Source organism: Chiloscyllium plagiosum, unplaced genomic scaffold, assembly GCF_037043375.1.
Source record: "Chiloscyllium plagiosum isolate Xiang-an unplaced genomic scaffold, Cpla_swu_hap1 HiC_scaffold_3, whole genome shotgun sequence".
In the NCBI taxonomy this organism is placed as follows: Eukaryota; Metazoa; Chordata; class Chondrichthyes; order Orectolobiformes; family Hemiscylliidae; genus Chiloscyllium; species Chiloscyllium plagiosum.
In genome coordinates, this window is record NW_028270141.1 from 119,571,397 (window position 1) to 119,598,854 (window position 27,458).

Consider the following 27,458-nt stretch of genomic DNA (forward strand, 5'->3'; position numbering starts at 1 on the left):
AATATTTTGAAATATTAATCTTAGTTTTCTGCTTTATTAATGGGATTTTTAATTCATACACAAACTAGTGACATACATTGGTATTAGCAGCTCTGGTTAAAGAGCTGACATTACCAACACAAGTTTGTGGGCTGAATAGCCTTCTTTTGGAGCGGCAATTTCTAACAAAATTCAAACATTTAGAAACGAACACAATGTTCAATCAGAATCTGACAGCAAATACTTTCCTCCAGTATTCCCACTACGTTTCCCACTCCTCCTTCCCAAGCCCCCCCCCCCCCCATTAATTACTGCAACCAGTTTTGTGAACAAAGTCCTATTTTGAAATATCAGCCCAGATTTATGCATTTAGCATTGACAGAAGAAAAAAAGCAAAAGATATCCACAAGGTCACACCTGAATGAATGAGTGTACAAACAATTTAATTTAAAATGCAACTTTGTGTTGTTTCCATACATCCAAGTTTGAACAAAAAAGCTGATAATTAAAATAACAGGGAAGAAAACACCACAAACTTTTCACAAGTCAGTAGGTGAATATAATGGAATGCTTCATTCTTGCTTAAAAAGTTATTGATCCAAAAACCACACACACACACGCACACACACGCGCGCGCACACTGCGTACCCAATGTAAGCTCACAATAGATCCATGTACCATTTTAAAAATTCAGACAAGCACTGATTGCAAGAACACAAAAGGTAAAATACAGGTGAGAAAACCATCTGAAAATATTCACACGATATCCTTCCATACAGATCATCCAAACTTTACAACATGTAGCTATCATTCTATGCCATGGATATGCAGTTACTTATTATTCTATACATCAAGGACATCTGGTCACAAACGCCGTGTATTCCTCATTTTTTTGAGGATCTGTTCTATTTCTTGGTTTCAATCAAAAAATATTTTCTGAATCTACTTTAGCTATTTACGGTAGTGCCTGATCACAGTATTTTTAAATTACAAAGAACCAAATAAAAAAAAAATCAGCAAGCTAAATTTTGAACTAAAATTGATGTCTCAGGCAACTAACTACAGTGCTACTACATATTGAAAAATAGTGCATCATTTATAATCAGCAGGGTTAAAATAGAAACATATCAAACCAGGAAAAGACGCATCATTCCTGGGGACAACATCCAGTATGTTTTAATTCATCTGTATTTTAGAATTAGTCAAAACCAATCTAACTAGCTTATAGGTTTAAATGCTTGCAATTCTCTCAATTGCTGTTAACTTTTTAACTCAATGTGTAAACATTAGAGTTGAATGTTAAATTTGAAAAAGCTGAGATCGACCCTAACTTAGGGCACTTCAATAAAACCAGATTTAAAGTTTTAATTTTTCTTCAGTTACAGACTTAAACTTAAGGCAGAGGCAAAAAACACAAGATAAATAAGTATCTTTAGCAGTCTTCATGTGGCTTTGAACGCATTTCCAACATGCACATTTTCAGTAGATAATTTCTTAAACACCATTAAGTGTTCAAATTACAAATACAAAGGACGCGTTGTCCAAAAACCACATATTTATTGCTATTACATTTCCTCACAAATGTTGTTATTTCTGCATGAGAAAGATTTGGTCTTCTTTCTTTAAAGAAGAAAGAATGTATTGGCAGAATTTCAGGAAGATCGGTCTTCAATATGTGCTGTGCTACTGCAAGGCTTCAAGCGTTTAGCTACAAAGTGAATTAAAAAAAAGTAGCATTATTTTCTTTTAATTAGGATCAAGGAGCAGGCCACACATTCATTTAAGTCTATCCTGCCTTTCATCAGATCATAGCTGAATATTTACCTTCCCATCTTGCAGTCTTGTTGTGATTTTCTTTAGTGCCCCAAAATCTCTCAAATCCCAGCCTTAACTATACTCAAAAACTGAGCAAGTTTTTTGGGGTAGAGAATTCCAAAGGTTACCAGCCCTGAGCAAAGTAATTTCCTCCTTTCAGTCCAAAATGGGCAACTCCTTGTTCTCAGATGACTGATTGCAGCTCTAGACTGTCTAACCAGAGGAAAGAATCTCACAACAGCATATCCTGCCAAGAAATATCAGCATTTTACAGGCTGACAATATCACAAGTAACAAAAAAAAAGTCTGACCTTAATTTGCAAAACCAAGACAATTTTTAGGATGTTGTAATCTGCAGGAGACAGTGGCAGTAGAGAAGGGAACACCTCACTTTCGGCAATGTGATGAAAGTCAATGAAAAATCAATTTGAGAATTTGGATTCTAAAAATAGTGGCATATGGGATTGGTAACTTACGAAGGGCTTTGAAAAAAAAAAACTAGATCAGACATGCTTTCTGGAGTGACCTAATCCAGTAAGTTTTGGGAAGCAGGGACACCCTTTGTGTGTTAATGGTAAAGTATTTTTACTGCGAAGATTTATAATAGGTAGGGGTAAACATTGAGGACCATTACCTTACTTTTTGTTCAGGAGAAATGGAGGCTTGATTTTAGCTTAGAAAATCAAGAGATTAAAATTTGAGCAATTCAGAGAACTAACTGTGATGAAAAGCAAGTAAAACCTCTCTTCTAAGAAGTACAAAACACTTTGGAGAAAACACAATTATTTCAATCTAAAAAAGAAATGTGTGTGACTTCCAGGCTAGAAGTGCTTAGTTAAAAGTCTGAAGATTATTAAAAAGCGGAGACAGTCTAAGATTTCATACACAATGATTTCACAGTTCATAAGAACAACTGTGCAGCATCAGTCAAACTTACGATTTGCTAATAATGGTAATTCCTCTGGATTTAAATTGCTGGAAAAGGGACATTGTTGGGGAATTAATTTAAACTTTGGATTACTTTTGTTCTTTTTTCCTCTTCATGCTACATCCAGACAACTTGTTAAATTATCTTTTGCATAATAAGTTCCTGATAAAGAAACTTAGTTTAAGTTTTAGTTTCAGTGAATGGCCACATTATTCAAAATCGAAAGACCTAAAGGGTCAGATTTTATCTAGAATCAGACTAGTCCAGTACCATCATCAGCTGGGATCTAAACAATGGTTGGTCTGCATCAATTCGCAGAATTTTACACTGGTCATTTAGAATCTGATCTTTTTATTGGAATAGATTTCTGGCAACAATATATGATTGCCTGAATTTCTTCGAGGACTGCCAGCAATTTGCCTACACCTCCAACATAAGATGCCATCTATTGATTGTACTTGGCATTTAAAATTGATCATTGTAATATAAAAAAAAGGAGACAACAGTATCTATGGAGAGAGAAACAGGGTAAATATTTCAAGTCAAATGTCCTTTCAGCAGAACTGAGAAGTTATTAATTTATAAATAAAATGGCAAGAGAGGGAACGTTGAGAAAAATGTATAAGTAGGCAAAAGACAGGAGAGAATAAATGCCAACAGTGTTGATGGCACAAGGCCAAAAGGAAGTGGTGATTGGAGAATTAGAAGAAACAAACTGGTCTAGAGGTGGAGTGAACAGCAGACTGGTAATCAACTGCAACAATTTAACTTAATCACTCTGCCTCAAAAAGGTGCCCACCTACTCCACAGGGAACAATACTTCATTTACATTATAATTCTGTCATTGAAGCAAGGATCACCAAAGAAGATCTTGACCTCAGTCTTAGAAAACATATGGAGTAAACCTTTCCAATAGCTTCTTTCCAGATTATCAGATGTTTTCTCTATTTGTGAAAGTGTATACAGATTGTGTTGGCTAATCCATATCTGACCACCTGTATAGGATAGGATATCACATTAAAAAAGGGGTGTTGTGTGAAATCAACTTGGTCAAATATTCTAGTCAAAGTTGAACATTTGGTAACATTTAGCATTTGCTGCCAACTATCAAAATGTTCACATCTATTGATCTAATTCTAAAAGCACAATTAGAACAGCAGGTACTCACGCTCCATAAGCTTCCATTTCTTCTGCTCAGAATGAAGGAAGCTGCTGAGGTAGAAAATGACAGGTAGGAAAAGAAGAAATGTTGACACTGCAATGACTGGAATAGTATCACTGCAAGGGACAGTGCAGTTGTAGGTTTTGCTCCAGAGCTGCTGTGTCAAGTTCATCTAATGGCACCAAAAAGAACACAGGACAAACTATTAGGCCTCAAGTAAATTTTCATACAGCATTTTTTTTTTAAAATTCAATTTAAATTAAGTCAAATGGTCCAAAAGATGTTCATTAGTTTGAATACTGGAAATTGGAGGATTGCCCAATGAGAGATGTATACAATGGTTCTGTACTCTGATGTTTAGAAGAATGAGTGATATCAGTGGAATATAAGAAAATCACAGAATCCCTACAACATAGATAGAGGACCTTCGGTCCATCAGGTCTGTACCGAATGTTGAGCATCATCCGACCCAGACCCTTCCTATCCCTGCAATCCCACATTTAACATGGCCAAGCCACCCAAGTTGCACATCTTTAGACCAGAGGAGAAAGCTGGAGACCGAGAGGATGCGCACACAGACATAGGGAGAACATGTAAATTCCACACACGCACCCAAGGATGGGATCGAACCTGGTTCCCCAAGGCTGGGAGGCAGCAGTGTTAACCACTATGTAATGTTAAAAGATTAAATTGTACTCTCTCTCCCTCTCTGGATAGGGGGCGACATTCACCTAGCAATGATACATTGAGTCAGGAAATTGTTTGCATAACGATTCCCCAGGTTTAGGGCATTTATTTTGGAGCAGAGGATGATCCTCATCCTATCATGTACCTGGGGTAACATGTGGTTATGGGGAATGGCCAGAGTATCTGTGAGCATTACCAACTGACCTGTATAAAGGGGATGTGTTTTCTTTGTTTGAGGCCTCTTTTGACTCTACTTTGCATGCCTGAAAGGAGGGTCAAAGGCAGTCATCTAGCTTGTACAAGCATTAATAAACTTTAACTGCTTGCAGAAGTTAGTGTGCGCAAATTGCATCTCTTGTGTGAAACCTTGGGAAAACAACCTAAAAATGGTGCTGCCCCTAATGAAAAATGTTGGGAAGGTAGAGGACTCAGTTGCTGCTTCCTCTAGTTGAACAGCATGGAACTTAGGGGCGTAGGTTTTAAAGGCTTCAGCTATTATGGTCTTCAGTCATGATGCATGAGTAATACAGCTGTTAAATTTGGTGTCATTCCACTCAGCTTTACTGAAATTTCTACAATGCATTGTGGCCTTGACCTTGCTCTTTAGGTTTATAATTTTCCCGTCGCTTAAACAGTCTACTGCCTTTTTAAAAGTCCTATATACAAGCCCTGGAGATTTGCTTATTTTAAACATGCAGCAGGTGCTGCTATCAGTTCAGCTAGTTCAACTTACTGAAAAAGCAGCTCTAAAGCAAGAACCAAATAAATTCTCTGCTCTTTGCAGAAAAATAAGTTTAGAATTAGATTGCTAAAACGAGCTACCAGCACTGCACAGGGGATGGATGTTGGATAGTTGTCAATGTACTTACTGCATCAATGATGTCAATACACAAGCTCTGCTTATCCACCAAGCTATAGTACCATTCAGTTAAATTGTTGTAAAAAACTTTACACTTCACGCAAACATCAGAATTGTTCCTGAGAGCTGTGCGTTTCTACAAAACAAAAGTAAAAACTATAATTTCACATTGTCGAACAAGGTAGTCCACCAAGTCATCTCACACACAAGAAAACATAATTGCATGTGACACATCACAAGGTAGATGGTAGTAAAACATCACAACAAGGTGCTTTCGGCTCACAAGAACATAAGCCGATATGTAAACACGAGGAAACAGATCAAAGCAGCTCGCTATTTATAAACATGCTTTTAAACCATAAAAAAAAGGTGCCTCATCCAGAACATTCCGCTATGATGGTAAGGAATTGTGATGTGGTGGGAATCAGGTCTTAACTATGACTTGGCTACCTGAAAATAGTCACAAAACATTATGTGCATTTTCTAATCAACCTATCCAGAGATATTATTATACACCTCTGCAGCAGATGGAATCTGAACCTGGGCCTCCTGTCTCAAAGGCAGGGACACAACCACCGCACCACAAGAACTTTGTGATACAGTATGTGCTTAAATATATGATTGGGTGTGCAGAATGTTGAAGCCTGTATCAGGTACAGAATGGAGGTAAAAATTAGTACTTCTGCTGAAACTCATCTAGATGACATCTCAAATGCCAAAATACTCGAGGTAATTGGTATTCTGTTAACCACTTGATCAAAATAGCGGGATAACAATTTGTCTGAAAGTCTGGATGCCTGTGACCAGTGGATGCCTGTGACCCAGTGGATGCTGGGTCCAATACTTTTCATCGCTTACATAAAATGATTTGGATGCAAACATAAGAGGTATAGTTAGTAAGTTTGCAGATGACACCAAAATTGGAGGTCATAGGGTAACAGATGTACAGCATGGAAACAGACCCTTCGGTCCAACCTGTCCATGCCGACCAGATATCCCAACCAATCTAGTCCCACCTGCCAGCACCTGGCCCATATCCCTCCAAACCCTTCCAATTCATATACCCATCCAAATGCCTTTTAAAAATGTTGCAATTGTACCAGTCTCCACCACTTCCTCTGGCAGCTCATTCCATATACTTACCACCTTGTGTGAAAACGTTGCCCCTTAAGTCTCATATCTTTCCCCCCTCACCCTAAACCTATGCCCTCTAGTGCTGGACTCCCCCACTCCAGTGAAAAGACTTTGTCTGTTTATCCTATCCATGCCCCTCAATTTTGTAAACCTCTATAAAGGTCACCCCTCAGCCTGTGACGCTCCAGGGAAAACAGCCCCAGCCTATTCAGCCTCTCCCTATAGCTCAGATCTTCCAACCCTGGCAACATCCTTGTAAATCTTTTCTGAACCCTTTCAAGTTTCACAACATCTTTCCAATAGGAAGGAGACCAGAATTGCACGCAATATTCCAACAGTGGCCTAACCAATATCCTGTGCAGCCACAACATGACCTCCCAACTCCTGTACTCAATACTCTGACTAATAAAAGGAAAGCATACCAAACACCTTCACTATCCTATCTACCTGCGACTCCACTATCAATGATCTATGAACCTGCACTCAAGGTCTTTTTTTTTCTGCAACACTCCCTAGGACCTTACCATTAAGTGTATAAGTCCTGTTAAGATTTGCTTTCCCAAAATGTAGCACCTCACATTTATCTGAATTAAACTCCATCTGCCACTTCTCAGCCCATTGGCCTATCTGATCAAGATCCCGTTGTAAATCAGAGGTAATCTTCTTCGCTGTCCACTACACCTCCAATTTTGGTGTTGTCTGCAAACTTACTAACTATACATCTTATGCTCGCACCCAAATCATTTAGATAAAATAACAAAACAGAGCACCCAGCACCGATCCTTGTGGCACTCTACTGGTCACAGGCCTCCAGTCTGAAAAACAACACTCCACCCACCACCCTCTGTCTTCTACCTTTGAGCCAGTTCTGTATCCAAATGGCTCGTTCCCCCTGTATTCCGTGAGATCTAACCTTGCTAACCAGCTCCCATTGGGAACCTTGTCGAATGTCCATATAGATCACATCTAGCTCTGCCCTCATCAATCCTCTTTGTTACTTCAAATAAAAAACTCAAATCAAGTTTGTAGTGAACAACAAAAAAGGTTACCTCAGATTACAACGGGATCTTGATCAGATGGGCCAATTGGCTGAGGAGTGGCAGAGTTTAATTTAGATAAATGAGAGGTGCTGCATTTTGGAAAAGCACATCACAGCATGACTTATACGCTTAATGATAATGTTCTAGAGAATGTTGCTGAACAGAGATCTTGGTTCATAGCTCCTTGAAAGTAGAATTGCAGATAGATAGGATAGTGAAGGTGGCATTTTGTATGCTTTCCTTTATTGGTCAGAGTATTGAGTACAGGAGTTGGGAGGTCATATTGCAGCTGTACAGGACATTGGTTAGGCCACTATTGGAATACTGCGTGCAATTCTGGTCTCCTTCCTATCGGAAAGATAGTGAAACTTGAAAGGGTTCAGAAAAGATTTACAAGGATGTTGCCAGGGTTGGAGGATTTGAGCTTAAAGGAGAGGCTGCACAGGCTGGGGCTGTTTTCCCTGGAGCATCGGAGTGACCTTATAGAAGGTTTATAAAATCATGAGGGGCACGAATAGGGTAATTAGACAAAGTCTCTTCCCTGGGGTGGGGGAGTCCAGAACTAGAGGGCAGAGATTTAGGGTGAGGGGGAAACATTTAAAAGGGACCTAAGGGGCAACTATTTCACGCAGAAGGTGGTACGTATAAGGAATGAGCTGCCAGAGGAAGTGGTGGAGGTTAGTACAATTGCAACATTTAAAAGGCATCTGGATGGGTATATGAAAAGGAAGGGTTTGGAGGGATATGGGCCAGGTGCTGGCAGGTGGGACTAGATTGATTGGGATATCTGGTCAGCATGGGCGAGTTGGACCGAAGGGTCTATTTCCATGCTATATATCTCTATGACTCTATTTCAGTTTGGGCTCTGTGGAGGCAAACTTTCACGCTGCTGCTCGCAGACATCCATTTTAAATCTAACCACCAACAATATACCATCTTTTAAAAAAAAACACACACAATACTTTATCCCTTCTAGCATTTTACAAACACCAAATTCTAACTTTCTGCCTCCCATTCTACAACTACTCTACCCAACTTCACAACAATACTCTCAAATATGAAAATAGTCCTTAGAATAAATGCTTAGAACTTTGCCTGGTTTTATTTTGTGTAATAGGAAAACAGTAAGACTTCATTGCAATTTTGTCTTTGACCCCCATTTGCATGTTTGTGTTCACTCCCACTTTTTCACAGCATTATACTTTCCTCCTGGGTTAGCCTGCTAGAAACTTGAGAGATAATGTTTCACTCTCAGCAATAAAAACAAAACATAACTCTGACCAACATTTAACAGAGTGGCCTCACAAAACCTCTTAAAATGCAGAAACAGCAGTAGGAATGGGGCAGAAGTATAGAAATGTAGTAAAAGAACAGGCTGAGAATCGGCCTGGATGTGCAATGTGCACTTACTAGTTGTTAAATTTTGGTTCAAGTACAGTTAAGCTGTTAAGAGGCAAGTTCTGTTGAGCCCCAAATATACTAATGATTTTTATTTAGAAAGCTTGGAAATTTATTGCTGAGCAAGAGATTGTTGATCTAATCTGTTCATTTAAAAGCTCTATTAATACAAGCAGAGTTTAATAAGCACGTTACCAATGAGTAATGGTCAAAACAACTCAAAGAATCATTCAGCATCTTCCTAAAGGTTAAAGTGTCCATTGATGGTGCTGTTTTGTTTTCATTTAAGCACGCTGTTGAAGAGAAAAAGACAACAACAGGTTAATAAATACAAAATGCAACTGAACTTTGCCATTACTAGAATACAATTGCATAAAATAGCTCATACATTTACCAGTTACAGGACATGCAAACAAAAAACACGAACAGCTACATAAAATCTGCAAAATAATCCCAAACATGTAAACTAATCTCAAACAAAATCTTTCAATTTTGTGAACACTCTGACCACCTTCCCATGACAGTTTAGTGCCATGAAAAGTAAAAAGAATTAAAATTATTAGTGTATGCAAATAGATCATTTCCCACGTTCATTCACAGAATGTGGACTGCACTGGCATGATTTATTGTCCTTGTGAAAGTGATGTGCCACTTTTGAGAGCCACTACAGTTCGATAAAGTGGAAGGCCCAGGATTTTGACTAAGGAATGAAAAAGGAATAGCAACATATTTCCAAGTCAGTTTAGGTGTGTGTGTGTTCAGGAGGGAGACTTACACAAGTCATGTTCCTGCTGCCCTTGTTATTTAGGTGATAAAAGTCACGGGTTTGAAAAGTCCCACTGAAGAAGCTTTGAAGTGCACTTTGTAGTTCAAGCAACAACACAAAGTGCACTGGTGATAAAGGAAGTAGCAGGCTATGCTCATCAAAGGGCATGTCAAAATAGGCTACTTTATCCTGGATGGTGTCAAAAGCCAATTATTGGAGCTGCCCTCATTTAAACAAACAGTCAGGCGACTGACTGTGTGGAGTTTGCACGTTCTCCCCGTGTCTGCGTGGGTTTCCTCCGGGTGCTCTGGTTTCCTCTCACAGTCCAAAGATGTGCAGGTCAGGTGAATTGGCCATGCTAAATTGCCCATAGTGTTAGGTAAATGTAGAAGTATGGGTGGGTTGCGCTTCGGCGGGGCGGTGTGGACTTGTTGGGCCGAAGGGCCTGTTTCCACACTAAGTAATCTAATCTAATCTAATCCTTAATCTAATCTAATCTAATCTTGTCCTTAACAAATGTCTTGTGAATGGGAAAGTTAGGAGGAGAGTCATCGGCAACAGAATATCCAATTTCTAACTGATTCCTGTAGCCACAGCATTTATGGGTGAAGCCAGTGAAATTATTGGTCAATAGTGACAACCAAGATGTTGGTGGCAGGAGTTTCTTCACTAGTAATGTCATTAAATGTTAATGAGTGTCAAGATTTCCTTGGAGATCGTTATTAACCAGCATTTGCTTGGCATGAATAATCTTTGCCACATGTCCTGCCTCAATATTACCCAAGTCTTGCTGCAGAATCGTAATCTGAAGATCACAAGACATTGGAACAGATATAGGCCAGAGTCTATACCAGTGAGATCATGCGCGATCAGATAATCCTCGACTCCACTTTCCTGCCCTTTCCCCATAATCCTGATTCCTTGACTGATTAAAAACAAAAAAGTCAATCTCAGCCTTAACAATACTTAATGATCCAGCTCCACATTCATTAAGAAACCCGCACAATGAACCCCAGCAGAAAATAAAATTCCTCCTCATCTAAGCAACCTATTATACTGGCTCTCTCACGGGGAAAATAATCCTTCTGTATCTACCATATCAAGTCCACTAAGAATCTTGTATGTTTCAATAAAGATAATCACTCATTCATTCTTCTATATTACACTGAATACAGACACAATCTATTCAACCTCTCTTCACAAGATAGGGGAGAAAGTGAGGACTGCAGATGCTGGAGATCAGAGAGTCAAAAACTGTGGCACAAGAAAAGTACAGCAGATCAGGCAGCATCTGAGAAGCAGGGAAAAAAAATTGACATTTTGGGCATAAGCCCTTCATCGGCTGTGCTTTTCCTGTACCATAGTTTTCACCTCCAAACCTGGTACCAACCTAGTGAAACTCCTCTGCATTGCTTCCAATGCCAGCATAGCTCTCCTTGGATAAGGGACACCAAACTGTTCGCAGTATTCCAGCTGTAAACTGACTCGTGGCTCACAGTTTTATCAAATCCTCGCATTTTATATTTCATTCCTTTTGAAATTAAAGGCCAACATTCCATTTGCCTTCTCCATTACCCAGTGAATTTGGATGCTAGCTTTTTGCAACTCATGGAAGACTCCAAATCCCTCTGCTCTGTAGCTTTATGGAATCTTTCTCCATTTAAACATTGAGCTCCTCTATCCTTCCTGCCAAAGTGCATGACCTCACTACTTTATTCCATCTGCCAAGTTTTTACAAATTCACTCGACCGGTGTATATTCTTCTGCAGATTGTGTCATCCTCTCTACTTGCCTTCCTACCTATTTTCATGTCAGTCACAAACTGGACTATAGTGCACTCACTTCCTTCAAAAGGAGTTTCAAACGGGATTGAACACTTATCATCCAACAAGAATTCCCACTTCAGCTTGTGGTGGAGGGAAGATCTGTGGTGAAGTAACTCAAGATGGTTGAGCCAAGAACACTACTTTGAGGAATTCTTGCCACGGCATCCTGCAGCAACAGCCACAATCACCTTTCTTTTTGCTGGTTACAACTTCAGTCACTGGAGTGTCTTGCCAGATTTCTATTGATTTCAATTTTATAAAGCTTCCTTGAGAGCACATTTGGTGAAACTCTGTCCTGATGTCAAGGGCAATCACACCCACCTCACCACTGGAGTTCAACTTTGCTCTATTTTTGGACTAAGGCTTTAATGTGATCTGCAAAATGCAAGTTGAGCAGGTTACGCTATGCAACTGCCACTCAATAGTACTGCAGATGATTATTTTAATCAATTTAGTAACAGGTTGTAGACTGTTACGTTGATAATTGATTGGATCAAATTTGTCCTGTTTCTCATGACAAGGCTTTTCTTTTAAAAAAAAAAGTCTTTTCATTAGGTAGACTCCAGATCATGGCTGTACTGGAACAATTTGACCAGGTAGGACTAGCTCTGGATCACAGCTCTATAATTCTTTGTTTTAGACTGCATTTATTGTGAATACCATCACTCAGGGCACAGCTTGCAGAGCTACATAACTAGAAAGCAATGAAACAGCAGTTGCTGGGAGACATTATATTTTTAATTTAATATTATTTGTTGGAGTTAACTGTTTACACTACTTTTAATTCATGCACGGGATGTGGATGCACTGGTGGGCAAGCATTTATTGTCCATTCCTAGTTGAGCCCAGAGAAGGTGGTGGCAAGCTGTCTTCTTGAAATGCTGCAATCAATACTGTTAGGAAATGGGTTCAAGATTTTGTCAAAATGACACAGATCCAAGTCAGCATGGTGAGTAGCTTGGACAGGATGGTGTTTGAAATTGTCACTTCCAGTACCTCAGTAGATTCCAGGTGGCCCATCCAGTTTCATTCCCTTTTTGAGACCATCTAGCAATTGTTACAACTGAATGGCTTGGTCGTCCTTTTTTTTTCAAAAAAAGGAAAGCCAAGAATCAAAGTTAATGACATTGCTATGGGTCTGGAGTCACACGTGGGCCATACTAGGTAAGGATAGTAGTTCCTTTCCCAAAAGGGCATCAGTGAACCGGTTGGGTTTTTCCAACAACTGACAATGGTTTCATGGCCATCATTAGACTCTAATTACAGATTTTCTTGAAGTGAATTCAAATCTGCCTTGGAAGGATTCCAACCAAGGTCCCAGAACACTCACTGGACTAAGTTTCCCTGGGTCTCTCAATACCATCATTATGCTATTGCCTCCCCACCCCCATAAGCCACCTGGCCCTTTTACACGATCAAAAACTCACTACTGATCTGACAAACAAGCAACTGTCCACTACCAAATACTTACACTGCACAAGATCTAAACATTGCTGGGTAATGAGCCTGCATTTTGCCTGCTTGCAATTCAACCCTGGTGAACGTTAACCAGGCAGGAAAGCAGTGTAGAGCTACTTGGTAGGGAAGCTCACCCTATCCCTTCAAGACCTCCTCCTGCATCAGTCACAGTGGATGCCATTTGTGCACACAAAAATACAGAATCTCATGTCGCTGTGCACATAATGTGGTGACATTCACAATGCACCCAGTCTCTACCTGCAGGCAGGTGCACCAGCTGATATCTCAGGCTGCTTCTTTGAATGCATGGACACCCATTTCAGCATTTGGTGTAATCACTCGGTTTGTTTAATAGAGAAACTTCAAACATTAGTTAGTGGACCATAGCAGCTCAAGAAGGCGACTCCCCACCTTCAAAGTGAAACTATGGGCAAGCAATAAATGCAGGTGAGCCAGCGATGCCCACATCCCACAAGTGTATAAAAAACACGGAGGGAATAAAATTCACTGAAAAACTGGCTTCTGAGTTAAAAGCAGCCATTTTTGCCTAAAGATAGCAGGAAATTATTCTGTCTGTTATGGCACTAACATCTGGGCTATGCATTTTTGGAGTAAGGGGTTATTTGTGGAGCATCTTCCTCCATTTAGCTGTTTAATTAGCCACCATCAGTTGAAATCTGAATGTGTTGATTATGGATCTGTTTTGCAGTGTCTACAGCATACTGCTTCTGCATTTAGCACCCAGACAGTGCCCCTAAAATGCTCTTTTACATTCTTCATTGTACCAGAAGGGGTCCTTTGGCTTCTTGGTAATGGTAGTGCAAGGCATATTCTGAGCCATGACATCAGAAACTGTAGTGGAATACAGTCAACTGACGGTCCAAAGAACCTCACAAAACACCCATTTTGAGCTACTAGCTTTGGGGAAAATCAGAACAATATGACAGATGGTTCAGTGCAAATACAAGATACTGTTTCAACAGAAACTCTGCAGTGGCACTCATTCAAGTCAAATCTTCTTCTGCTCTTTCCCCACCACCCTCCCCCATTCACCCAAAAGAAACTGAGTTGGTTCTCTCAGTTACGGCTGCATTGCCAGTCTGACAGCTACATCCTGAGGCTTGACCAATTTGGTCAGGAGTGCTGCTAAGTCACTTTTGTTGATGGACATGGAAAAAGCAGGGAATAGCAAGCACGCTAAAAGTACTCTGGAGATTTTCAAAGTAACGATCAACATGATACAATATTTAAAGGGAGAAAAGTTCATGGTAAGTCAAGAGAAAATCTCTTTCCCCTATTTGACAGGAAAGGAGGTCTGGAGTCAGTGTACCATAGCCACTCCTTCGTAACTGCAAGTCACAACTTAAGGCCAGAAACTAGTCAGACAGGACATACTTAGTGATGTCGATGGGAAGAGGCAGAGATGTTGACTGAAACATGTACACCTATATCAGGCTGATGCTTCAGTAGTTTTGTGGGACAGCTCTCTCAACTTTAGCACAAGTTTCCAGATATTATTAAGGAGGTGCTTGCGTGTCAAAAGGCCTAGATGTGAATTTACCAGTTTACTGCCTATAATTAATACTGGGTCATTCATTTGGTTTTTTTAATCATTTATTTTTGGGTAGCAGTTTGATGTAGCGGAGTTGTATCAATCTCAGAGGTGTTAACTTAATCACATTGCCAGAAGTTGAGCAAAAGAAAGACTTCCCTCATTCAAATATGAGCAAACCAAATAGAATTTTATGACAATCTGGCAAGCTACCAGTAACTGCTAACTTTTTATTCCAGTTTTATTTATAACTTTTTAATTGATTTAATTAAATGAATTCAAATTCCCTAGCTGCTCTAAATCATTAATCCAAATCTTTGGTATACTGCTTGAAGGACACACCCACTATACTACTGAACCTCTCAGGATATTAAAAATAGTGCAGTTTAAAGAAAAATACTTCAGCAATTGTTGCGGGTAGTGAAACACCGTCTAGCATCTACAGGCTCTTACTGCCTTTTCCTACAACACGTGACAGCACTCTCCTGGTCTAAACTATTTCAAGAGCTCACTGTTGTATTCATCAGAAAGAAATTCAATGATACTCTAAAAATTAGCAACCCTGTACTCACTGGGTATAATTCAATTGTATTCCAAGGCTACATGTCGATGTACTTAATGCTCCTTATTGTTTGATCGAAGAGACATGATTCAACATACATAGAAAGATTTTCATTCTAAGTGTACCTACCTCCTATCCCAGAGCAGTATAAGTTTTTAATGCTTAATGTATCTTTGACTACTCCATCCTTCCCAACCAAAATCTAGAATCGTTCAATTGTTCATAGAACTTTTTTTTAAAAAAAACAGATTCTGAAGAATTCAAGTAATCTAATTTAGCATTGATTTCCAAAGTACAGATGACGAGATAAAGCTGGGACATAATTAAGTTTTCATTTTGAATGATGACTCAGTAGGCCCATTCCCTGGCCTCGCTGGTTACAAAGACTTCTTACAGACTGGGAGGCGGCCCATCAAGTCCACACTGACTCACCAAAGAGCATCCCACCCAACCCTCTCACCCCACATTTCCCATGGGTGACCCACTAGCCTGCACATCACTGGACACTATGGGAAATTTTGCTTGGTCAATCCACCTAACTTGCACATCTTTGGACTGTGGGAGGAAACCAGAGCACCCAGAGGAAACACATGAAGACACAGGGAAAATGTGAGAATGTGCAAACTCCACATACAGTCACCCAACAGTGGATAGTGAACTCGGACCTAGAAAAAAAGCACAATATAGACAGCTTTAGAATAGCCAACAATGGGGCATATGCCTGAAAGAAAAGGTAGTAAATTGGTAATGTTACCAATTTTCTACAACTCAGAACATAAAAGTTTACTCAAAAGCTGTATTCTGCTCATCCAGGTATTTTTCCCCCCCAATCAAAATTTAAATTAACACACCCAAGCTGTGCCTCATCTACAAAATACCTAAGTTCATCTTTCATAAGGAGAGAACACATGTTAAAAAGCACATGAAACCATTATACTAGATAAGAGCTTTTTAATATGGCATCCGAGTCACACTATCCTTAAGTGGATACTGGCAAAGAGGATTCATGGAACTTAAATCAGTGAGGTCCATTGTGGACGTAATTGGTGACAATAAAAATCAACTCAATCTTAACAAAACCACATAACAGAAATTGCTGCCCAAATCTCACGCCTGCCACACAGGAAATGCCAACAGATCTCAATACAAAATAGTGATAATGGTTCAGAGGTTGAGATGTCCCCAGATCCAAAAACACACCAAAACACCATTCACTACCACCTCCAAATATTGCAAATATCATATTAAGTACAATAATTAGTCCATTTTCCACAAAGAGATTTTTTGCAAATAATTATGGTCAGAATCAGACTGGAGTACAAGCCAAACCAGCCTATAAAATTTTGCATAAATAGTGAGTAGATGAAAAACATTTAATGGAATTATCAGAAGGACAGCCTCTAATTTTAAAAGCAGCCATTTTCCTCTACTGTAATTTGTCTGACAAAAGTGTAATTATCAACATGGACAAGATTCATTTCAAATAAAAGCAGCATGATAGGCATTTCCGGCTCCCATTTAAGCCTGACTTTAAAAGAATGGGAGCAGCTTGAAGTAAGTGGTCAAATTGTGGACATCCAGCAAATACATGGGTGCGTAGCCAAAGTGAACAAAACTCAAAACAAACTTCTCAACCCATGACTCTCACAGGACATGCTGCTGCTGTATACATCAGGAAATGAAAACGTACCCTTTGTAAAAAGGCATAGCTGGAGTAGCTATAAAACGGTATATCAATATAAATAATTTCAAAATAAACCAAATCTTAGAAAGCTTATCAAAGTGAGCAAACATACCATCACACATGGAGTCAGTCCAAATTTTTTGCAGATAGTTATTCATGTTCAAGATTAGCTGCAAACGGTCGGATCTCAAGAGCTGTTTTGAACAGCTTACATTCCCTGAATTTTTCTATAAGAAAGCAGGGCAAAGATTGGAAAATTAAAAATAGTTACAGCAATAGAATAGACGCAAATGAGTTGAATACAAGGGAAAGTTTAATAAATGGTTACTAAACCCAAGTGAAGTATCATTTCTTTTATTGTTAGCAGACAGGAATATCAAAAACTCAAGCAAATCTGGTTGTGTAGAAATGCAAATGGCGATGCCCAAACGGAAAATCCAAAAGCACCAGCAGACAAGGCTTGCCTATAATGCTGACACTGCAAACATGCTTACTGTTACTGAAGTACATGTAATTCTGAAAGTGGCTTTCTTACTAACTTCATACAGCCACAGGATAGTGGTTGCCAAAAATGTATCTCCTAACCAATTTCAGAGTACTGTGCAAGACATGAAAACTTCACATCCTGTCCTTGTGAAATGGGACACTTGCTTTCTAGAACAGACTAAATTTTCTAAGCAAAGGCAAAAATAGTGCAGATGCTGGAAATGGTCAGCAGGCCAGCCAACATCATAGAAGAACAAAGTTAATATTTCAGGTCAATGATTTTTTGTCAAAACTACCCAAGAACCTGTAAAATTCACCCAAAGTACAGACAGCTTGACAGAACCAAAAAGTTGTTTGCACCATTGTTAAGATGGGAGGCAGTGTTTTAAAAGTGACATTTTAAATCTCAGCAATATAGTGTTGCATTTGCAAAGTACCTATAGCATAGCGAATTTGTTCTAAGGCAATGCCGAAATCAGGATTGATGTTGATAGCAACTTTATGGAGAAAAAGAGAATGACACTAAAAATGAAATTTAGTGGACAGGAATTTTAAGTGATGAAGAAAAGCTATATCCTGCCCCTGATACCAAGGAAGCATTTAATCAAATACAACACGAAAAAAGAAACTCAAGAACTATGTGACTGGGATTGGAGTGAGAAACAAAGTCAGTAAATGAATGAGAGAAAGATCTTTGTATTTATCAAAAACAATTATCTAATGTCCCAGTTCAACCAACAAGCCCCTCAGATACAGCCTTCGCCATTCAAGAATCTTTACTGCTTCATCAATAACCATCCCTTCATCATAAAAGATCAAGAGTGAGATAGGAATTGCCAATGTATTGTTATATTAATGATATCTTCTAAAATCATCATTGCAAATTAGTGAACGTTTGTTTAAACCATACACATTGTTCTAAAGACTTCATGTGTTTAAAAAAAAAGCACATAAAAATCAGGCCCGAAATTAGTGTTAACTGTAGCTCAATGGCAGGAAAGTCACTTCTGGCTCAGGTTTGAGATTTAATCCCACTCCAGGAATGAGCACGACTTATGCTGGCACCTTACAGTGCTAAAGGATTGCAGCATTGTTAGACATTGCTTCTTTGTCTTAATTCATGTGACAACTCTCAGGTGCCAGTGTCCCTTTAAGCACGGAGTTTACTCTGAATTCTATCACCATTCCTTCACTGTTACATGGTCAAAGTCTTGGACCTCTATTCCTAACAGAGGAATGGACTGCATAAGTTCAAGAGGACTGCTCAACACAACCTTCTCGAAAGAACAAACAATAAATGCCAGTCTAACCAGAGATGCCCACACACTGAAGAAATATTAGCGAGTTTTGAGAAGATTTGTTGCTCAGGTTGAGGTTCTGGATGTAGGTTTGCTCACTGAGCTTTTTAGATGTTTCATCACCCTACTAGGTAACATCTTCAGTTCAGAATCTGGTTTCCAGCATCTGCAGTCATTGTTTTTACCTAGTTGATTTTAACCCTATTACAAATCCTCTTACAAGGATGCCTGCCTTGAAGAAAAGTTTTCCTCCTCTCTCTACAAGAATCTCAGGGAGTCCCTCTCCCACTGCAACTCTCAGGTCATTTCCTCTGCCCTGAAGCTCTTCAACCATGTCCTGAAACAAAATTGCATCTTCCGCCTCGGAACACTTCAACCCCAGGACATCAATGTGGACTTCAACAGTTTCCTCATTTCCCCTTCCCCCACCTCACCCCAGTTCCAAAACTTCCAGATCAGCACTGTCCCCATGACTTGTCCTACATGCCTAACTTCTTTTCCACTTCTCCACTCCACCCTCCTCCTCCTCCCCCTCCCCCCGACCTTCATCCCCTCCCCCACTCACCTATTGTACTCTGCGCTACTTTCTCCCCATCCCCACCCCCACCCCCACCCTCCTCTCACTTATCTCTCCACCCTTCAGGCACTCTGCCTGTATTCCTGATGAAGGGCTTTTGCCCGAAACGTCAATTTTACTGCTCCTCGGATGCTGCCTGAACTGCTGTGCTCTTCCAGCACCACTAATCCAGAACACCTTCAGTGAGCCTCCGGATGAAGCACGAGTGGTGTAGCCTGCTTTCTATGTTTGGGCTTCTTCATGTTGGTGATGTCATTTCCTGTGGTGACATCATTTCCTATGGTTCGGTCATTTCCTGTTCTTTTTCTCACAGGGTGACAAATGGGATCCAAGTCAATGTGTTTGTTGATAGAGTTCCAGTTGGAATGCCATGCTTCTAGAATTCTCGTGCGTGTCTCTGTTTGGCTTATCCTAGGATGGATGTATTGTCCTAGTCGAAGGGGTGTGCTTCCTCATCCATATGTAAGGATACTAGTGAGAGTGGGTCATGTCGTTTTGTGGCTAGTTGATGTTTATGTATCCTGGTGGCTAAGTTTCTGCCAGTTTGTCCAATGTAATGTTTGTTACAGTTCTTGCAAGGTATTTTGTAAATGACATTAGTTTTGCTTGTTGTCTGTGTATGGTCTTTCAAATTCGTTAGTTGCTGTGTTGGTGGGTTTGTGGACGACCATGATGCCAAGGGGTCTGAGTAGTCTGGCAGTCACTTCAGAGATGTCTTTGACGTAGGGGAAAGTGACCCAAACAAGCAGACAAAACACATTCAGAAACCCTAGCCACTCTCTCCTACAAAGACAACTAGGACAACACATCCATGCTAGGCCAAACCAAACAGATACATGCACAAGAATCCATAGAAGCATAGCATTCCAACCGGCACGCTATCAACAAACATATTGACTTGGATCCCATTTGTCACCAACAAGTGAGGACATTTCAATTGGGCCGCAAAATAGAGCCACGGCAGTGGAGTAGGAAAGCTTTTAGTATCAGTATTGATTAGATGCTGCTAGACCAGCCAAATCAATGCTGTTTACAAGAGGTGGCTGGGTGCCGAATGTTCTGAAGCAAAAGGCTCAGCTCCCAACCCAACCAAAACCATTTGAAAATCTTCCTACTCTTATGGAAGAAGTTGCAGCATTCAAGAATTGAGCACTTTGCTTGACCAATATCCTGTCTTTGAACTCAGTATCTACCCCTCTACACCCCAGGTACACTGGAGTTGCAACACCTACTAGTCTTTAGGGGTACTAGCTGCTCATCCATGTTATTTTGATAGTCTTGCTAAACTACAACTCAACATGCATCTTGGTAAATGTCTTAAAAGTAGTATTAAAAATGGGTGACATCTTTAAACAAATTCCCTGACAAAAGCAAAGCAAACGTGTTTACGAAGAGATTTAGTATAGAAATGAAGCAAGGTAGGCAGGAGGGGGGGGAAGATACAAGGGGAGAAAGGAGACCTTGAATTTATATAGTGTTTTTACAAACACCAAATAGCTCAATCATTTTACAGCCAATTCATATTTGAAGTGCAGTCATTTTTGCAATATAGAAAACCGAAGCTAACATGAGCAAATACCACAAACAGCAATGTAATAGTGACCAGCTAATGCTAACTATGAAGGTAACACATATATTGGCCAAGGTACCAAGAAAACACCAAGGTAAAAACAAATGACTGCAGATGCTGAAAACCAGATTCTGGATTAGTGGTGCTGGAAGAGCACAGCAGTTCAGGCAGCATCCAAGAAGCAGCAAAATTGACATTTCGGGCAAAAGCCCTTCATCAGGAATAAAGGCAGAGAGCCTGAAGCGTGGAGAGATAAGCTAGAGGAGGGTGGGGGTGGGGAGAAAGTAGCATAGAGTACAATAGGTGAGTGGGGGGTAGGGATGAAGGTGATAGGTCAGAGAGGAGAGGGTGGAGTGGATAGGTGGAAAAGGAGATAGGCAAAGTTTGTGCGTTGATTTGTAGCTTGGGTGCTCGTTGTTGTGGTTCTGTTCGCCGAGCTGGAAGTTTTTGTTGCAAACGTTTCGTCCCCTGGCTAGGCGACATCATCAGTGCTTGGGAGCCTCCTGCGAAGCGCTTCTTTGATGTTTCCTCCGGTGTTTATAGTGGTCTGTCCCTGCCGCTTCCGGTTGTCAGTTTCAGCTGTCTGCTGTAGTGGTTGGTATATTGGGTCCAGGTCGATGTGTTTGTTGATGGAGTTTGTGGATGAATGCCATGCCTCTAGGAATTCCATGGCTGTTCTCTGTCTGGCTTGCCCTATGATAGTAGTGTTGTTCCAGTCGAATTCATGTTGCTTGTTGTCTGCGTGTGTGGCTACTAAGGATAGCTGGTCGTGTCGTTTCGTGGCTAGTTGATGTTCATGTATGCGGATTGTTAGCTGTCTTCCTGTTTGTCCTATATAGTGTTTTGTGCAATCCTTGCATGGTATTTTGTACACTACATTAGTTTTGCTCATGTTGGGTATCGGGTCCTTCGTTCTGGTGAGTTGTTGTCTGAGCGTGGCTGTTGGTTTGTGTGCCGTTATGAGTCCTAGGGGTCGCAGTAGTCTGGCTGTCAGTTCTGAGATGCTCCTGATGTATGGTAGTGTGGCTAGTCCTTTTGGTTGTGGTATGTCCTCGTTCCATGGTCTTTCTCTTAGGCATCTGTTGATGAAGTTGCGCGGGTATCCGTTTTTGGCGAATACCTTGTATAGGTGTTCCTCTTCTTCTTTTTGCAGTTCTGGTGTACTGCAGGGTGTTGTGGCCCTTTTGAATAGTGTCCTGATGCAGCTTCGTTTGTGTGTTGGGGTGGTTACTTTCATAGTTTAGGACTTGGTCTGTGTGTGTGGCTTTCCTGTATACCCTTGTAGTGAATTCTCCGTTCGGTGTTCTCTGTACCATCACGTCTAGGAATGGGAGTTGGCTATCCTTTTCTTCTTCTCTCGTGAATCGGATTCCTGTGAGTGTGGCGTTGATGATCCAGTGTGTTTTTTCTATTTCTGTGTTTTTAATGATTACAAACATGTCATCGACATATCTGACCCAGAGTTTGGGTTGAATATGTGGTAGGACTGTTTGTTCTAACCTTTGCATAACTGCCTCTGCTATGAGTCCCGAGATTGGTGATCCCATGGGTGTTCCGTTGATTTGTTCGTATATCTGGTTGTTGAATGTGAAGTGTGTTGTGAGGCACAAGTCCAGTAGTTTAAGTATGCAGTCTTTGTTGATAGGTTCAGCATCCTGTTTTCTGTTCTGTATGTCCAGTAGGTTGGCTATTGTTTCTCTGGCTAGGGTTTTGTCAATCGAAGTGAACAGTGCCGTCACGTCGAATGATATCATGGTTTCTTCTTTGTCTATGTGTATATTTCTGATGATGTCCAAGAATTCCTGTGTTGATTGTATAGAGTGTTTGGATCCGCTGACCAGGTGTTTCAGTTTCTGTTGTAGTTCTTTGGCCAGTTTGTATGATGGTGTCCCTGGTAGTGATACTATGGGTCTGAGTGTACAACTAATGTAGTGTACAAAATACCATGCAAGGACTGCACAAAACACTAATAGGACAAACAGGAAGACAGCTAACAATCCGCATACATGAACATCAACTAGCCACGAAACGACACGACCAGCTGTCCTTAGTAGCCACACACACAGACAACAAGCAACATGAATTCGACTGGAACAACACTACTATCATAGGGCAAGCCAGACAGAGAACAGCCATGGAATTCCTAGCGGCATGGCATTCATCCACAAACTCCATCAACAAACACATCGACCTGGACCCAATATACCAACCACTACAGCGGACAGCTGAAACTGACAACCGGAAGCGGCAGGGACAGACCACTATAAACACCGGAGGAAACATCAAAGAAGCGCTTCGCAGGAGGCTCCCAAGCACTGATGATGTCGCCTAGCCAGGGGACGAAACGTTTGCAACAAAAACTTCCAGCTCGGCGAACAGAACCACAACAGGAGATAGGCAGGTAGGACAAGTCCGGACAAGTCTTGGGGACAGTGCTGAGCTGGAAGTTTGGAACTAGGGGGAGGTGGGGGAAGGGGAAATGAGGAAACTGTTGAAGTCCACATTGATGCCCTGGGGTTGAAGTGTTCCGAGGCGGAAGATGAGACGTTCTTCCTCCAGGCGTCTGGTGGTGAGGGAGCAGCGGTGAAGGAGGCCCAGGACCTCCATGTCCTCAGCAGAGTGGGAGGGGGGAGTTGAAATGTTGGGCCACGGGGCGGTGTGGTTGATTGGTGCAGACGTCCCAGAGATGTTCCCTACCACCAAGAAAACACTCCTACATTGAAACAGCTCCTTGATTCTTTACATACACCCTAGCAGGCAGATGGTAACCCATGTTTACCAGCTTAACCAAAAAAAAGCACATCCAACAACTCAGTGCTCCACAGTACTGAAGTTTCAACATGGAATTTGTGCGCTCAAGCCCTGGAGTGGGACTCCCATCTAGAACCCTGTGACTCAGAGGCGAGTGACCAAACAGTGGACACTCCCATCAATTTTCAGCATGAAACTGATTCACTAAACAAATTTAAGGAATTGCTGCTAAATCAGCAGCAGACATTGATCTTTACTACAGTCAATAGTGTTGAAAAAAAAAGCTGATTTAACAGAACCTCAAAACAACTCACAAAGCACACAGATTTTCCAAAGGATAGTTCACCAAAGCTGGTACTTGCTGCACTAAAAGTCATGATTCAAAAAATTTTAAATTCTATTCTTCCTGCACCTGAAATTAATTTATTATGTATGTTTTTGTAATTCAAAACTGAAACAAGTTTAGGTTATGGTGTTACATGCAGTCAAGTTCCATTAAGTGTACTTAACATACACCATTTTAGTCCAATTAAAAAGCCATATTCTAGATTAGCCTATTTTATAACATTTATGTACTTCTATAAAATCACCTTCTCACGTCTGTTCTTACTGGACCTCATGTGTAGATTGACTGTCATATTTGCCTACAACTACTGATTAGGAACCCTCCAACCACAAGGGATGAACTCAGATTTCTCCAGTTTCCTCATTTCCCCTCCCCCCACCTTGTCTCAGTCAAATCCCTCGAACTCAGCACCACCTTCCTGCAATCTTCTTCCTGACCTCTCCACCCCCACCCCACTCCGGCCTATCACCCTCACCTTGACCTCCTTCCACCTATCGCATTTCCAACGCCCCTCCCCCAAGTCCCTCCTCCCTACCTTTTATCTTAGCCTGCTGGACACACTTTCCTCATTCCTGAAGAAGGGCTTATGCCCAAAACGTCGATTCTCCTGCTCCTTGGATGCTGCCTGACCTACTGCGCTTTTCCAGCAACACATTTTCAGCTACAACTACTGATTAACTGACTATTACTTGCAATAATGGGTTTTGTTTCTGTTGAATATTACTTGTTATTTCCTTCCTGCAAGCAACACTTTTGTCCTACTTTGCTTTTTTCTCCTTTGAGATACCTCTCAAAAGCTACCACTGACCAAGCTTTAGGTCACCTGACATTCCAAATAATATTTTGCAATCAATCAAGCAATGATATTTCTTTAGTTTTTACAATATTAAGACATTATAAAAAAGTATTTGTCAGGTTTACACTAGCTCAAATTTCATCACCAATCAGCTCCACATTGCTCAACTTGGAGGTTTCCTGTTGCAATCCTTCCTAGTGAAAATCAAGTGAAAATGATTCAACAATCCCAAAGTGAGCTGTGGGACACTTATTTCAGCACTTCTCCCACTACCATAATGTCCCTCTAACTACAGTCATTCCATTTGTTCTCTAATTCCTTATCAACAGCCACATTGGATCCTGAATCTCCGCAATCCTGGAGATTAGTTTGTATGTTTCCATGCGCAGCTTTACATTTTGTGGAAGTCTGAAAACTAGACATATATTTTCAAGCAGTTACCCTGATGTCACTTCAATAACGATGCACTTACACAGCTACTTTAACCAATTCATAGAGATTTCAACACCACACTACCACAGAAATTTTGATAAAGAGCCACACAAGGAGAAATTAGCACACGTGACAAAGTGTTTGGAGCTACTGGTGGGTTTTAAGGGGCATCTTAATGCAGAAGTGAAGAAACTTGGGTATGGAAATATAGCTTCAACAGTCTTGGTTCTCTATGTTGGAACAATTAAAATCAAATGATGCACAAGACCCACCAGACCCACCTAAATGATGCACAAGACCCACCTAAAACAACAGATGAATCTTTGGTAATTACAGGGCTGGAGAAAGTTGGGAGAGGTGAAGTTATAAAAAAAAAAGATTCTCATGCTTCACTTTTAAATCGTTAACAGTTAGGGAATTGCCAGACCAATAGCTACTGTAGGTCTGAGCACAAGGATGAAGAACAGGGTTGTGTATTAGCTAAAATACACTGGCTGCAGAGTTTTGGTGGATACAAGTTTTGGGAATGGGGTGGGAAATGGAAAGCTGACTAGAATAGGAAGTCAAATTTAGAAGATACTTGAGGCATTGACTTTTAGCAGTCAATTCGATTAAAATAGTTGGTCATTTAAAACCAAAAGAACTGCAGATGCTGAAAATCAGAGAAAAACAGAACTAGCTAGAAAAGTTCAGGTTTGACAGCATCTGTGGAAACCTTTCAGGTACAGTCAACCTTCCTCATAGAATCGAGTGTGTGGTGCTGGAAAAGCACAGCAGGTCAGGCAGCATCCAAGGAGCAAGGAAAAAAAAAATTAGGTTCCCTACAGCATGCAAACAGGCCATTCGGCCCAACAAGTCCACACCAACCCTCAAAAGAATATCCGAGCCGAACCCATTCCTCTACATTTACCGGGCTAATGCACCTAACCGACACATCCCTGAACACTATGAGCAATTCAGCATGGCCATATCACATTTGATTCAACAGTTCTAACCACTAAGCCACCATGCCAGCCTGAAGGTAGTTGGTCTACCAAGATTGTTTCCAAAGCCATTCAAACATTGCCTAATGGTTTGATATCTTCCAGTTTAAGCTCCTTCATAATTCTATCCACAATACTATTATTTCATGCTCATCTTCAGTGGCATTTATAATATTTGCCTCTTGGGAGAAACAGGCCCCACGTCGGAACCAGGAACGGTGGGAACGGTGGAAAAGCAAACTGGGGGCTACACACTTCTTTCTTTCTGCATTTTAAGCAAACGGTGGGAATGTGGCGCACCAGAAACAGAGAGAAGAATAGCGAAAGGACTATCGTGTAAGTTTGAGGCGATCAGACACTCGCTTCCCGGCACATACTGAGATGTTGGCGAATGCCTCCCACAAGCTTTGAAACTGCGGTGTGCACTCCTCGCAAAGCCGCACCGGACGGGCGTTCTTCACCACGCAGTTGATCAGAGACGCGCTGCTCTGGGCGAAGTCCCACAGCAGCTGCCGGCAGCTTTCGCCCACCGCAAGCGGCTCCGCCAGCGAAGTCATCCACCAGGTGGCGGCGCTGTCCCAGTCCGGCCGCGGCGGCAGGTCGTTGGCTCCCCGCACCCAGCGGGGCAGAGGCCTACCCTCGCGGGACGCGTCCCACCCGAAAAGGGAAGCCGGGCTTTCCAGGGAAAGGTCGTCAGCGCCGACGTCGCTCCCGCGGAAACCCGCGCCTTCCAGCGTGGGAGCGGTGGTAGTGCCGAGTGCTCCGTCTCTAACAAAAATCAATAAAATAGCAGCCATGAACCCCCCGCTCGTCATCTCCAAACAGCACGGTATGAACACACCGCCCACGCCTGCGCATTTCACTGTTGACGGTGAGTTTGTGGAACCGCGGGAGGAGCATGTGACCGTGACGTCAGGTCCAATGTCTCTCCCCCCCGATTGTCACGTGGGTAGAGTTTGTTACATTGTGTCACAGAGAGGGCACCAGAGATTTCCAGAGTCGAGATTAGAGTGGTGCTGGAAAAGGGAAAGAGGCTTTTTAGCTTTTCGGGTCCGACCCTATCATCCAGTACCTATCTAGTCCAGACTCAGTTTCCAACACTTGGCTCCTAACCTTCCACTTTTTTTCAATTCAAGCTGCTCGGATATATTATATGACAATTATTTGGGGCAGGTGGGACTTCAAACATTACCACTGCACTACAAGGGTAGACTTGTGTGCTTATTTAAAATGTTCTTAAATGTAGTGAGAATTCCTGCCTCTACCATCCGTCCATCACCTTCTGGGTGAATTGAATTGAATTTATTGTGACGTGTATCAAGGCACATTGAAAAGCTTTGTCTTGCAAGCAGTACAGGCAGATCACACA

The 27,458-nt window shown here is 41.2% G+C and overlaps 1 protein-coding gene across 1 annotated transcript; it reads right to left on the reverse strand.

The window, feature by feature from the left end:
* Positions 1-405: 405 nt before the first annotated feature.
* On the reverse strand, positions 406-26,936 carry ostm1 (osteoclastogenesis associated transmembrane protein 1). The gene is made up of 6 exons (XM_043687080.2): positions 26,467-26,936; positions 16,963-17,077; positions 9,198-9,295; positions 5,441-5,566; positions 3,891-4,056; positions 406-1,687 (listed from the first exon to the last, which is right to left on the reverse strand). Exons 1-6 carry the CDS (start codon positions 26,902-26,904, stop codon positions 1,632-1,634), a joined length of 999 nt encoding a protein of 332 aa, XP_043543015.2. The 5' UTR covers positions 26,905-26,936; the 3' UTR covers positions 406-1,631.
* Between the last annotated feature and the right edge of the window lie 522 nt (positions 26,937-27,458).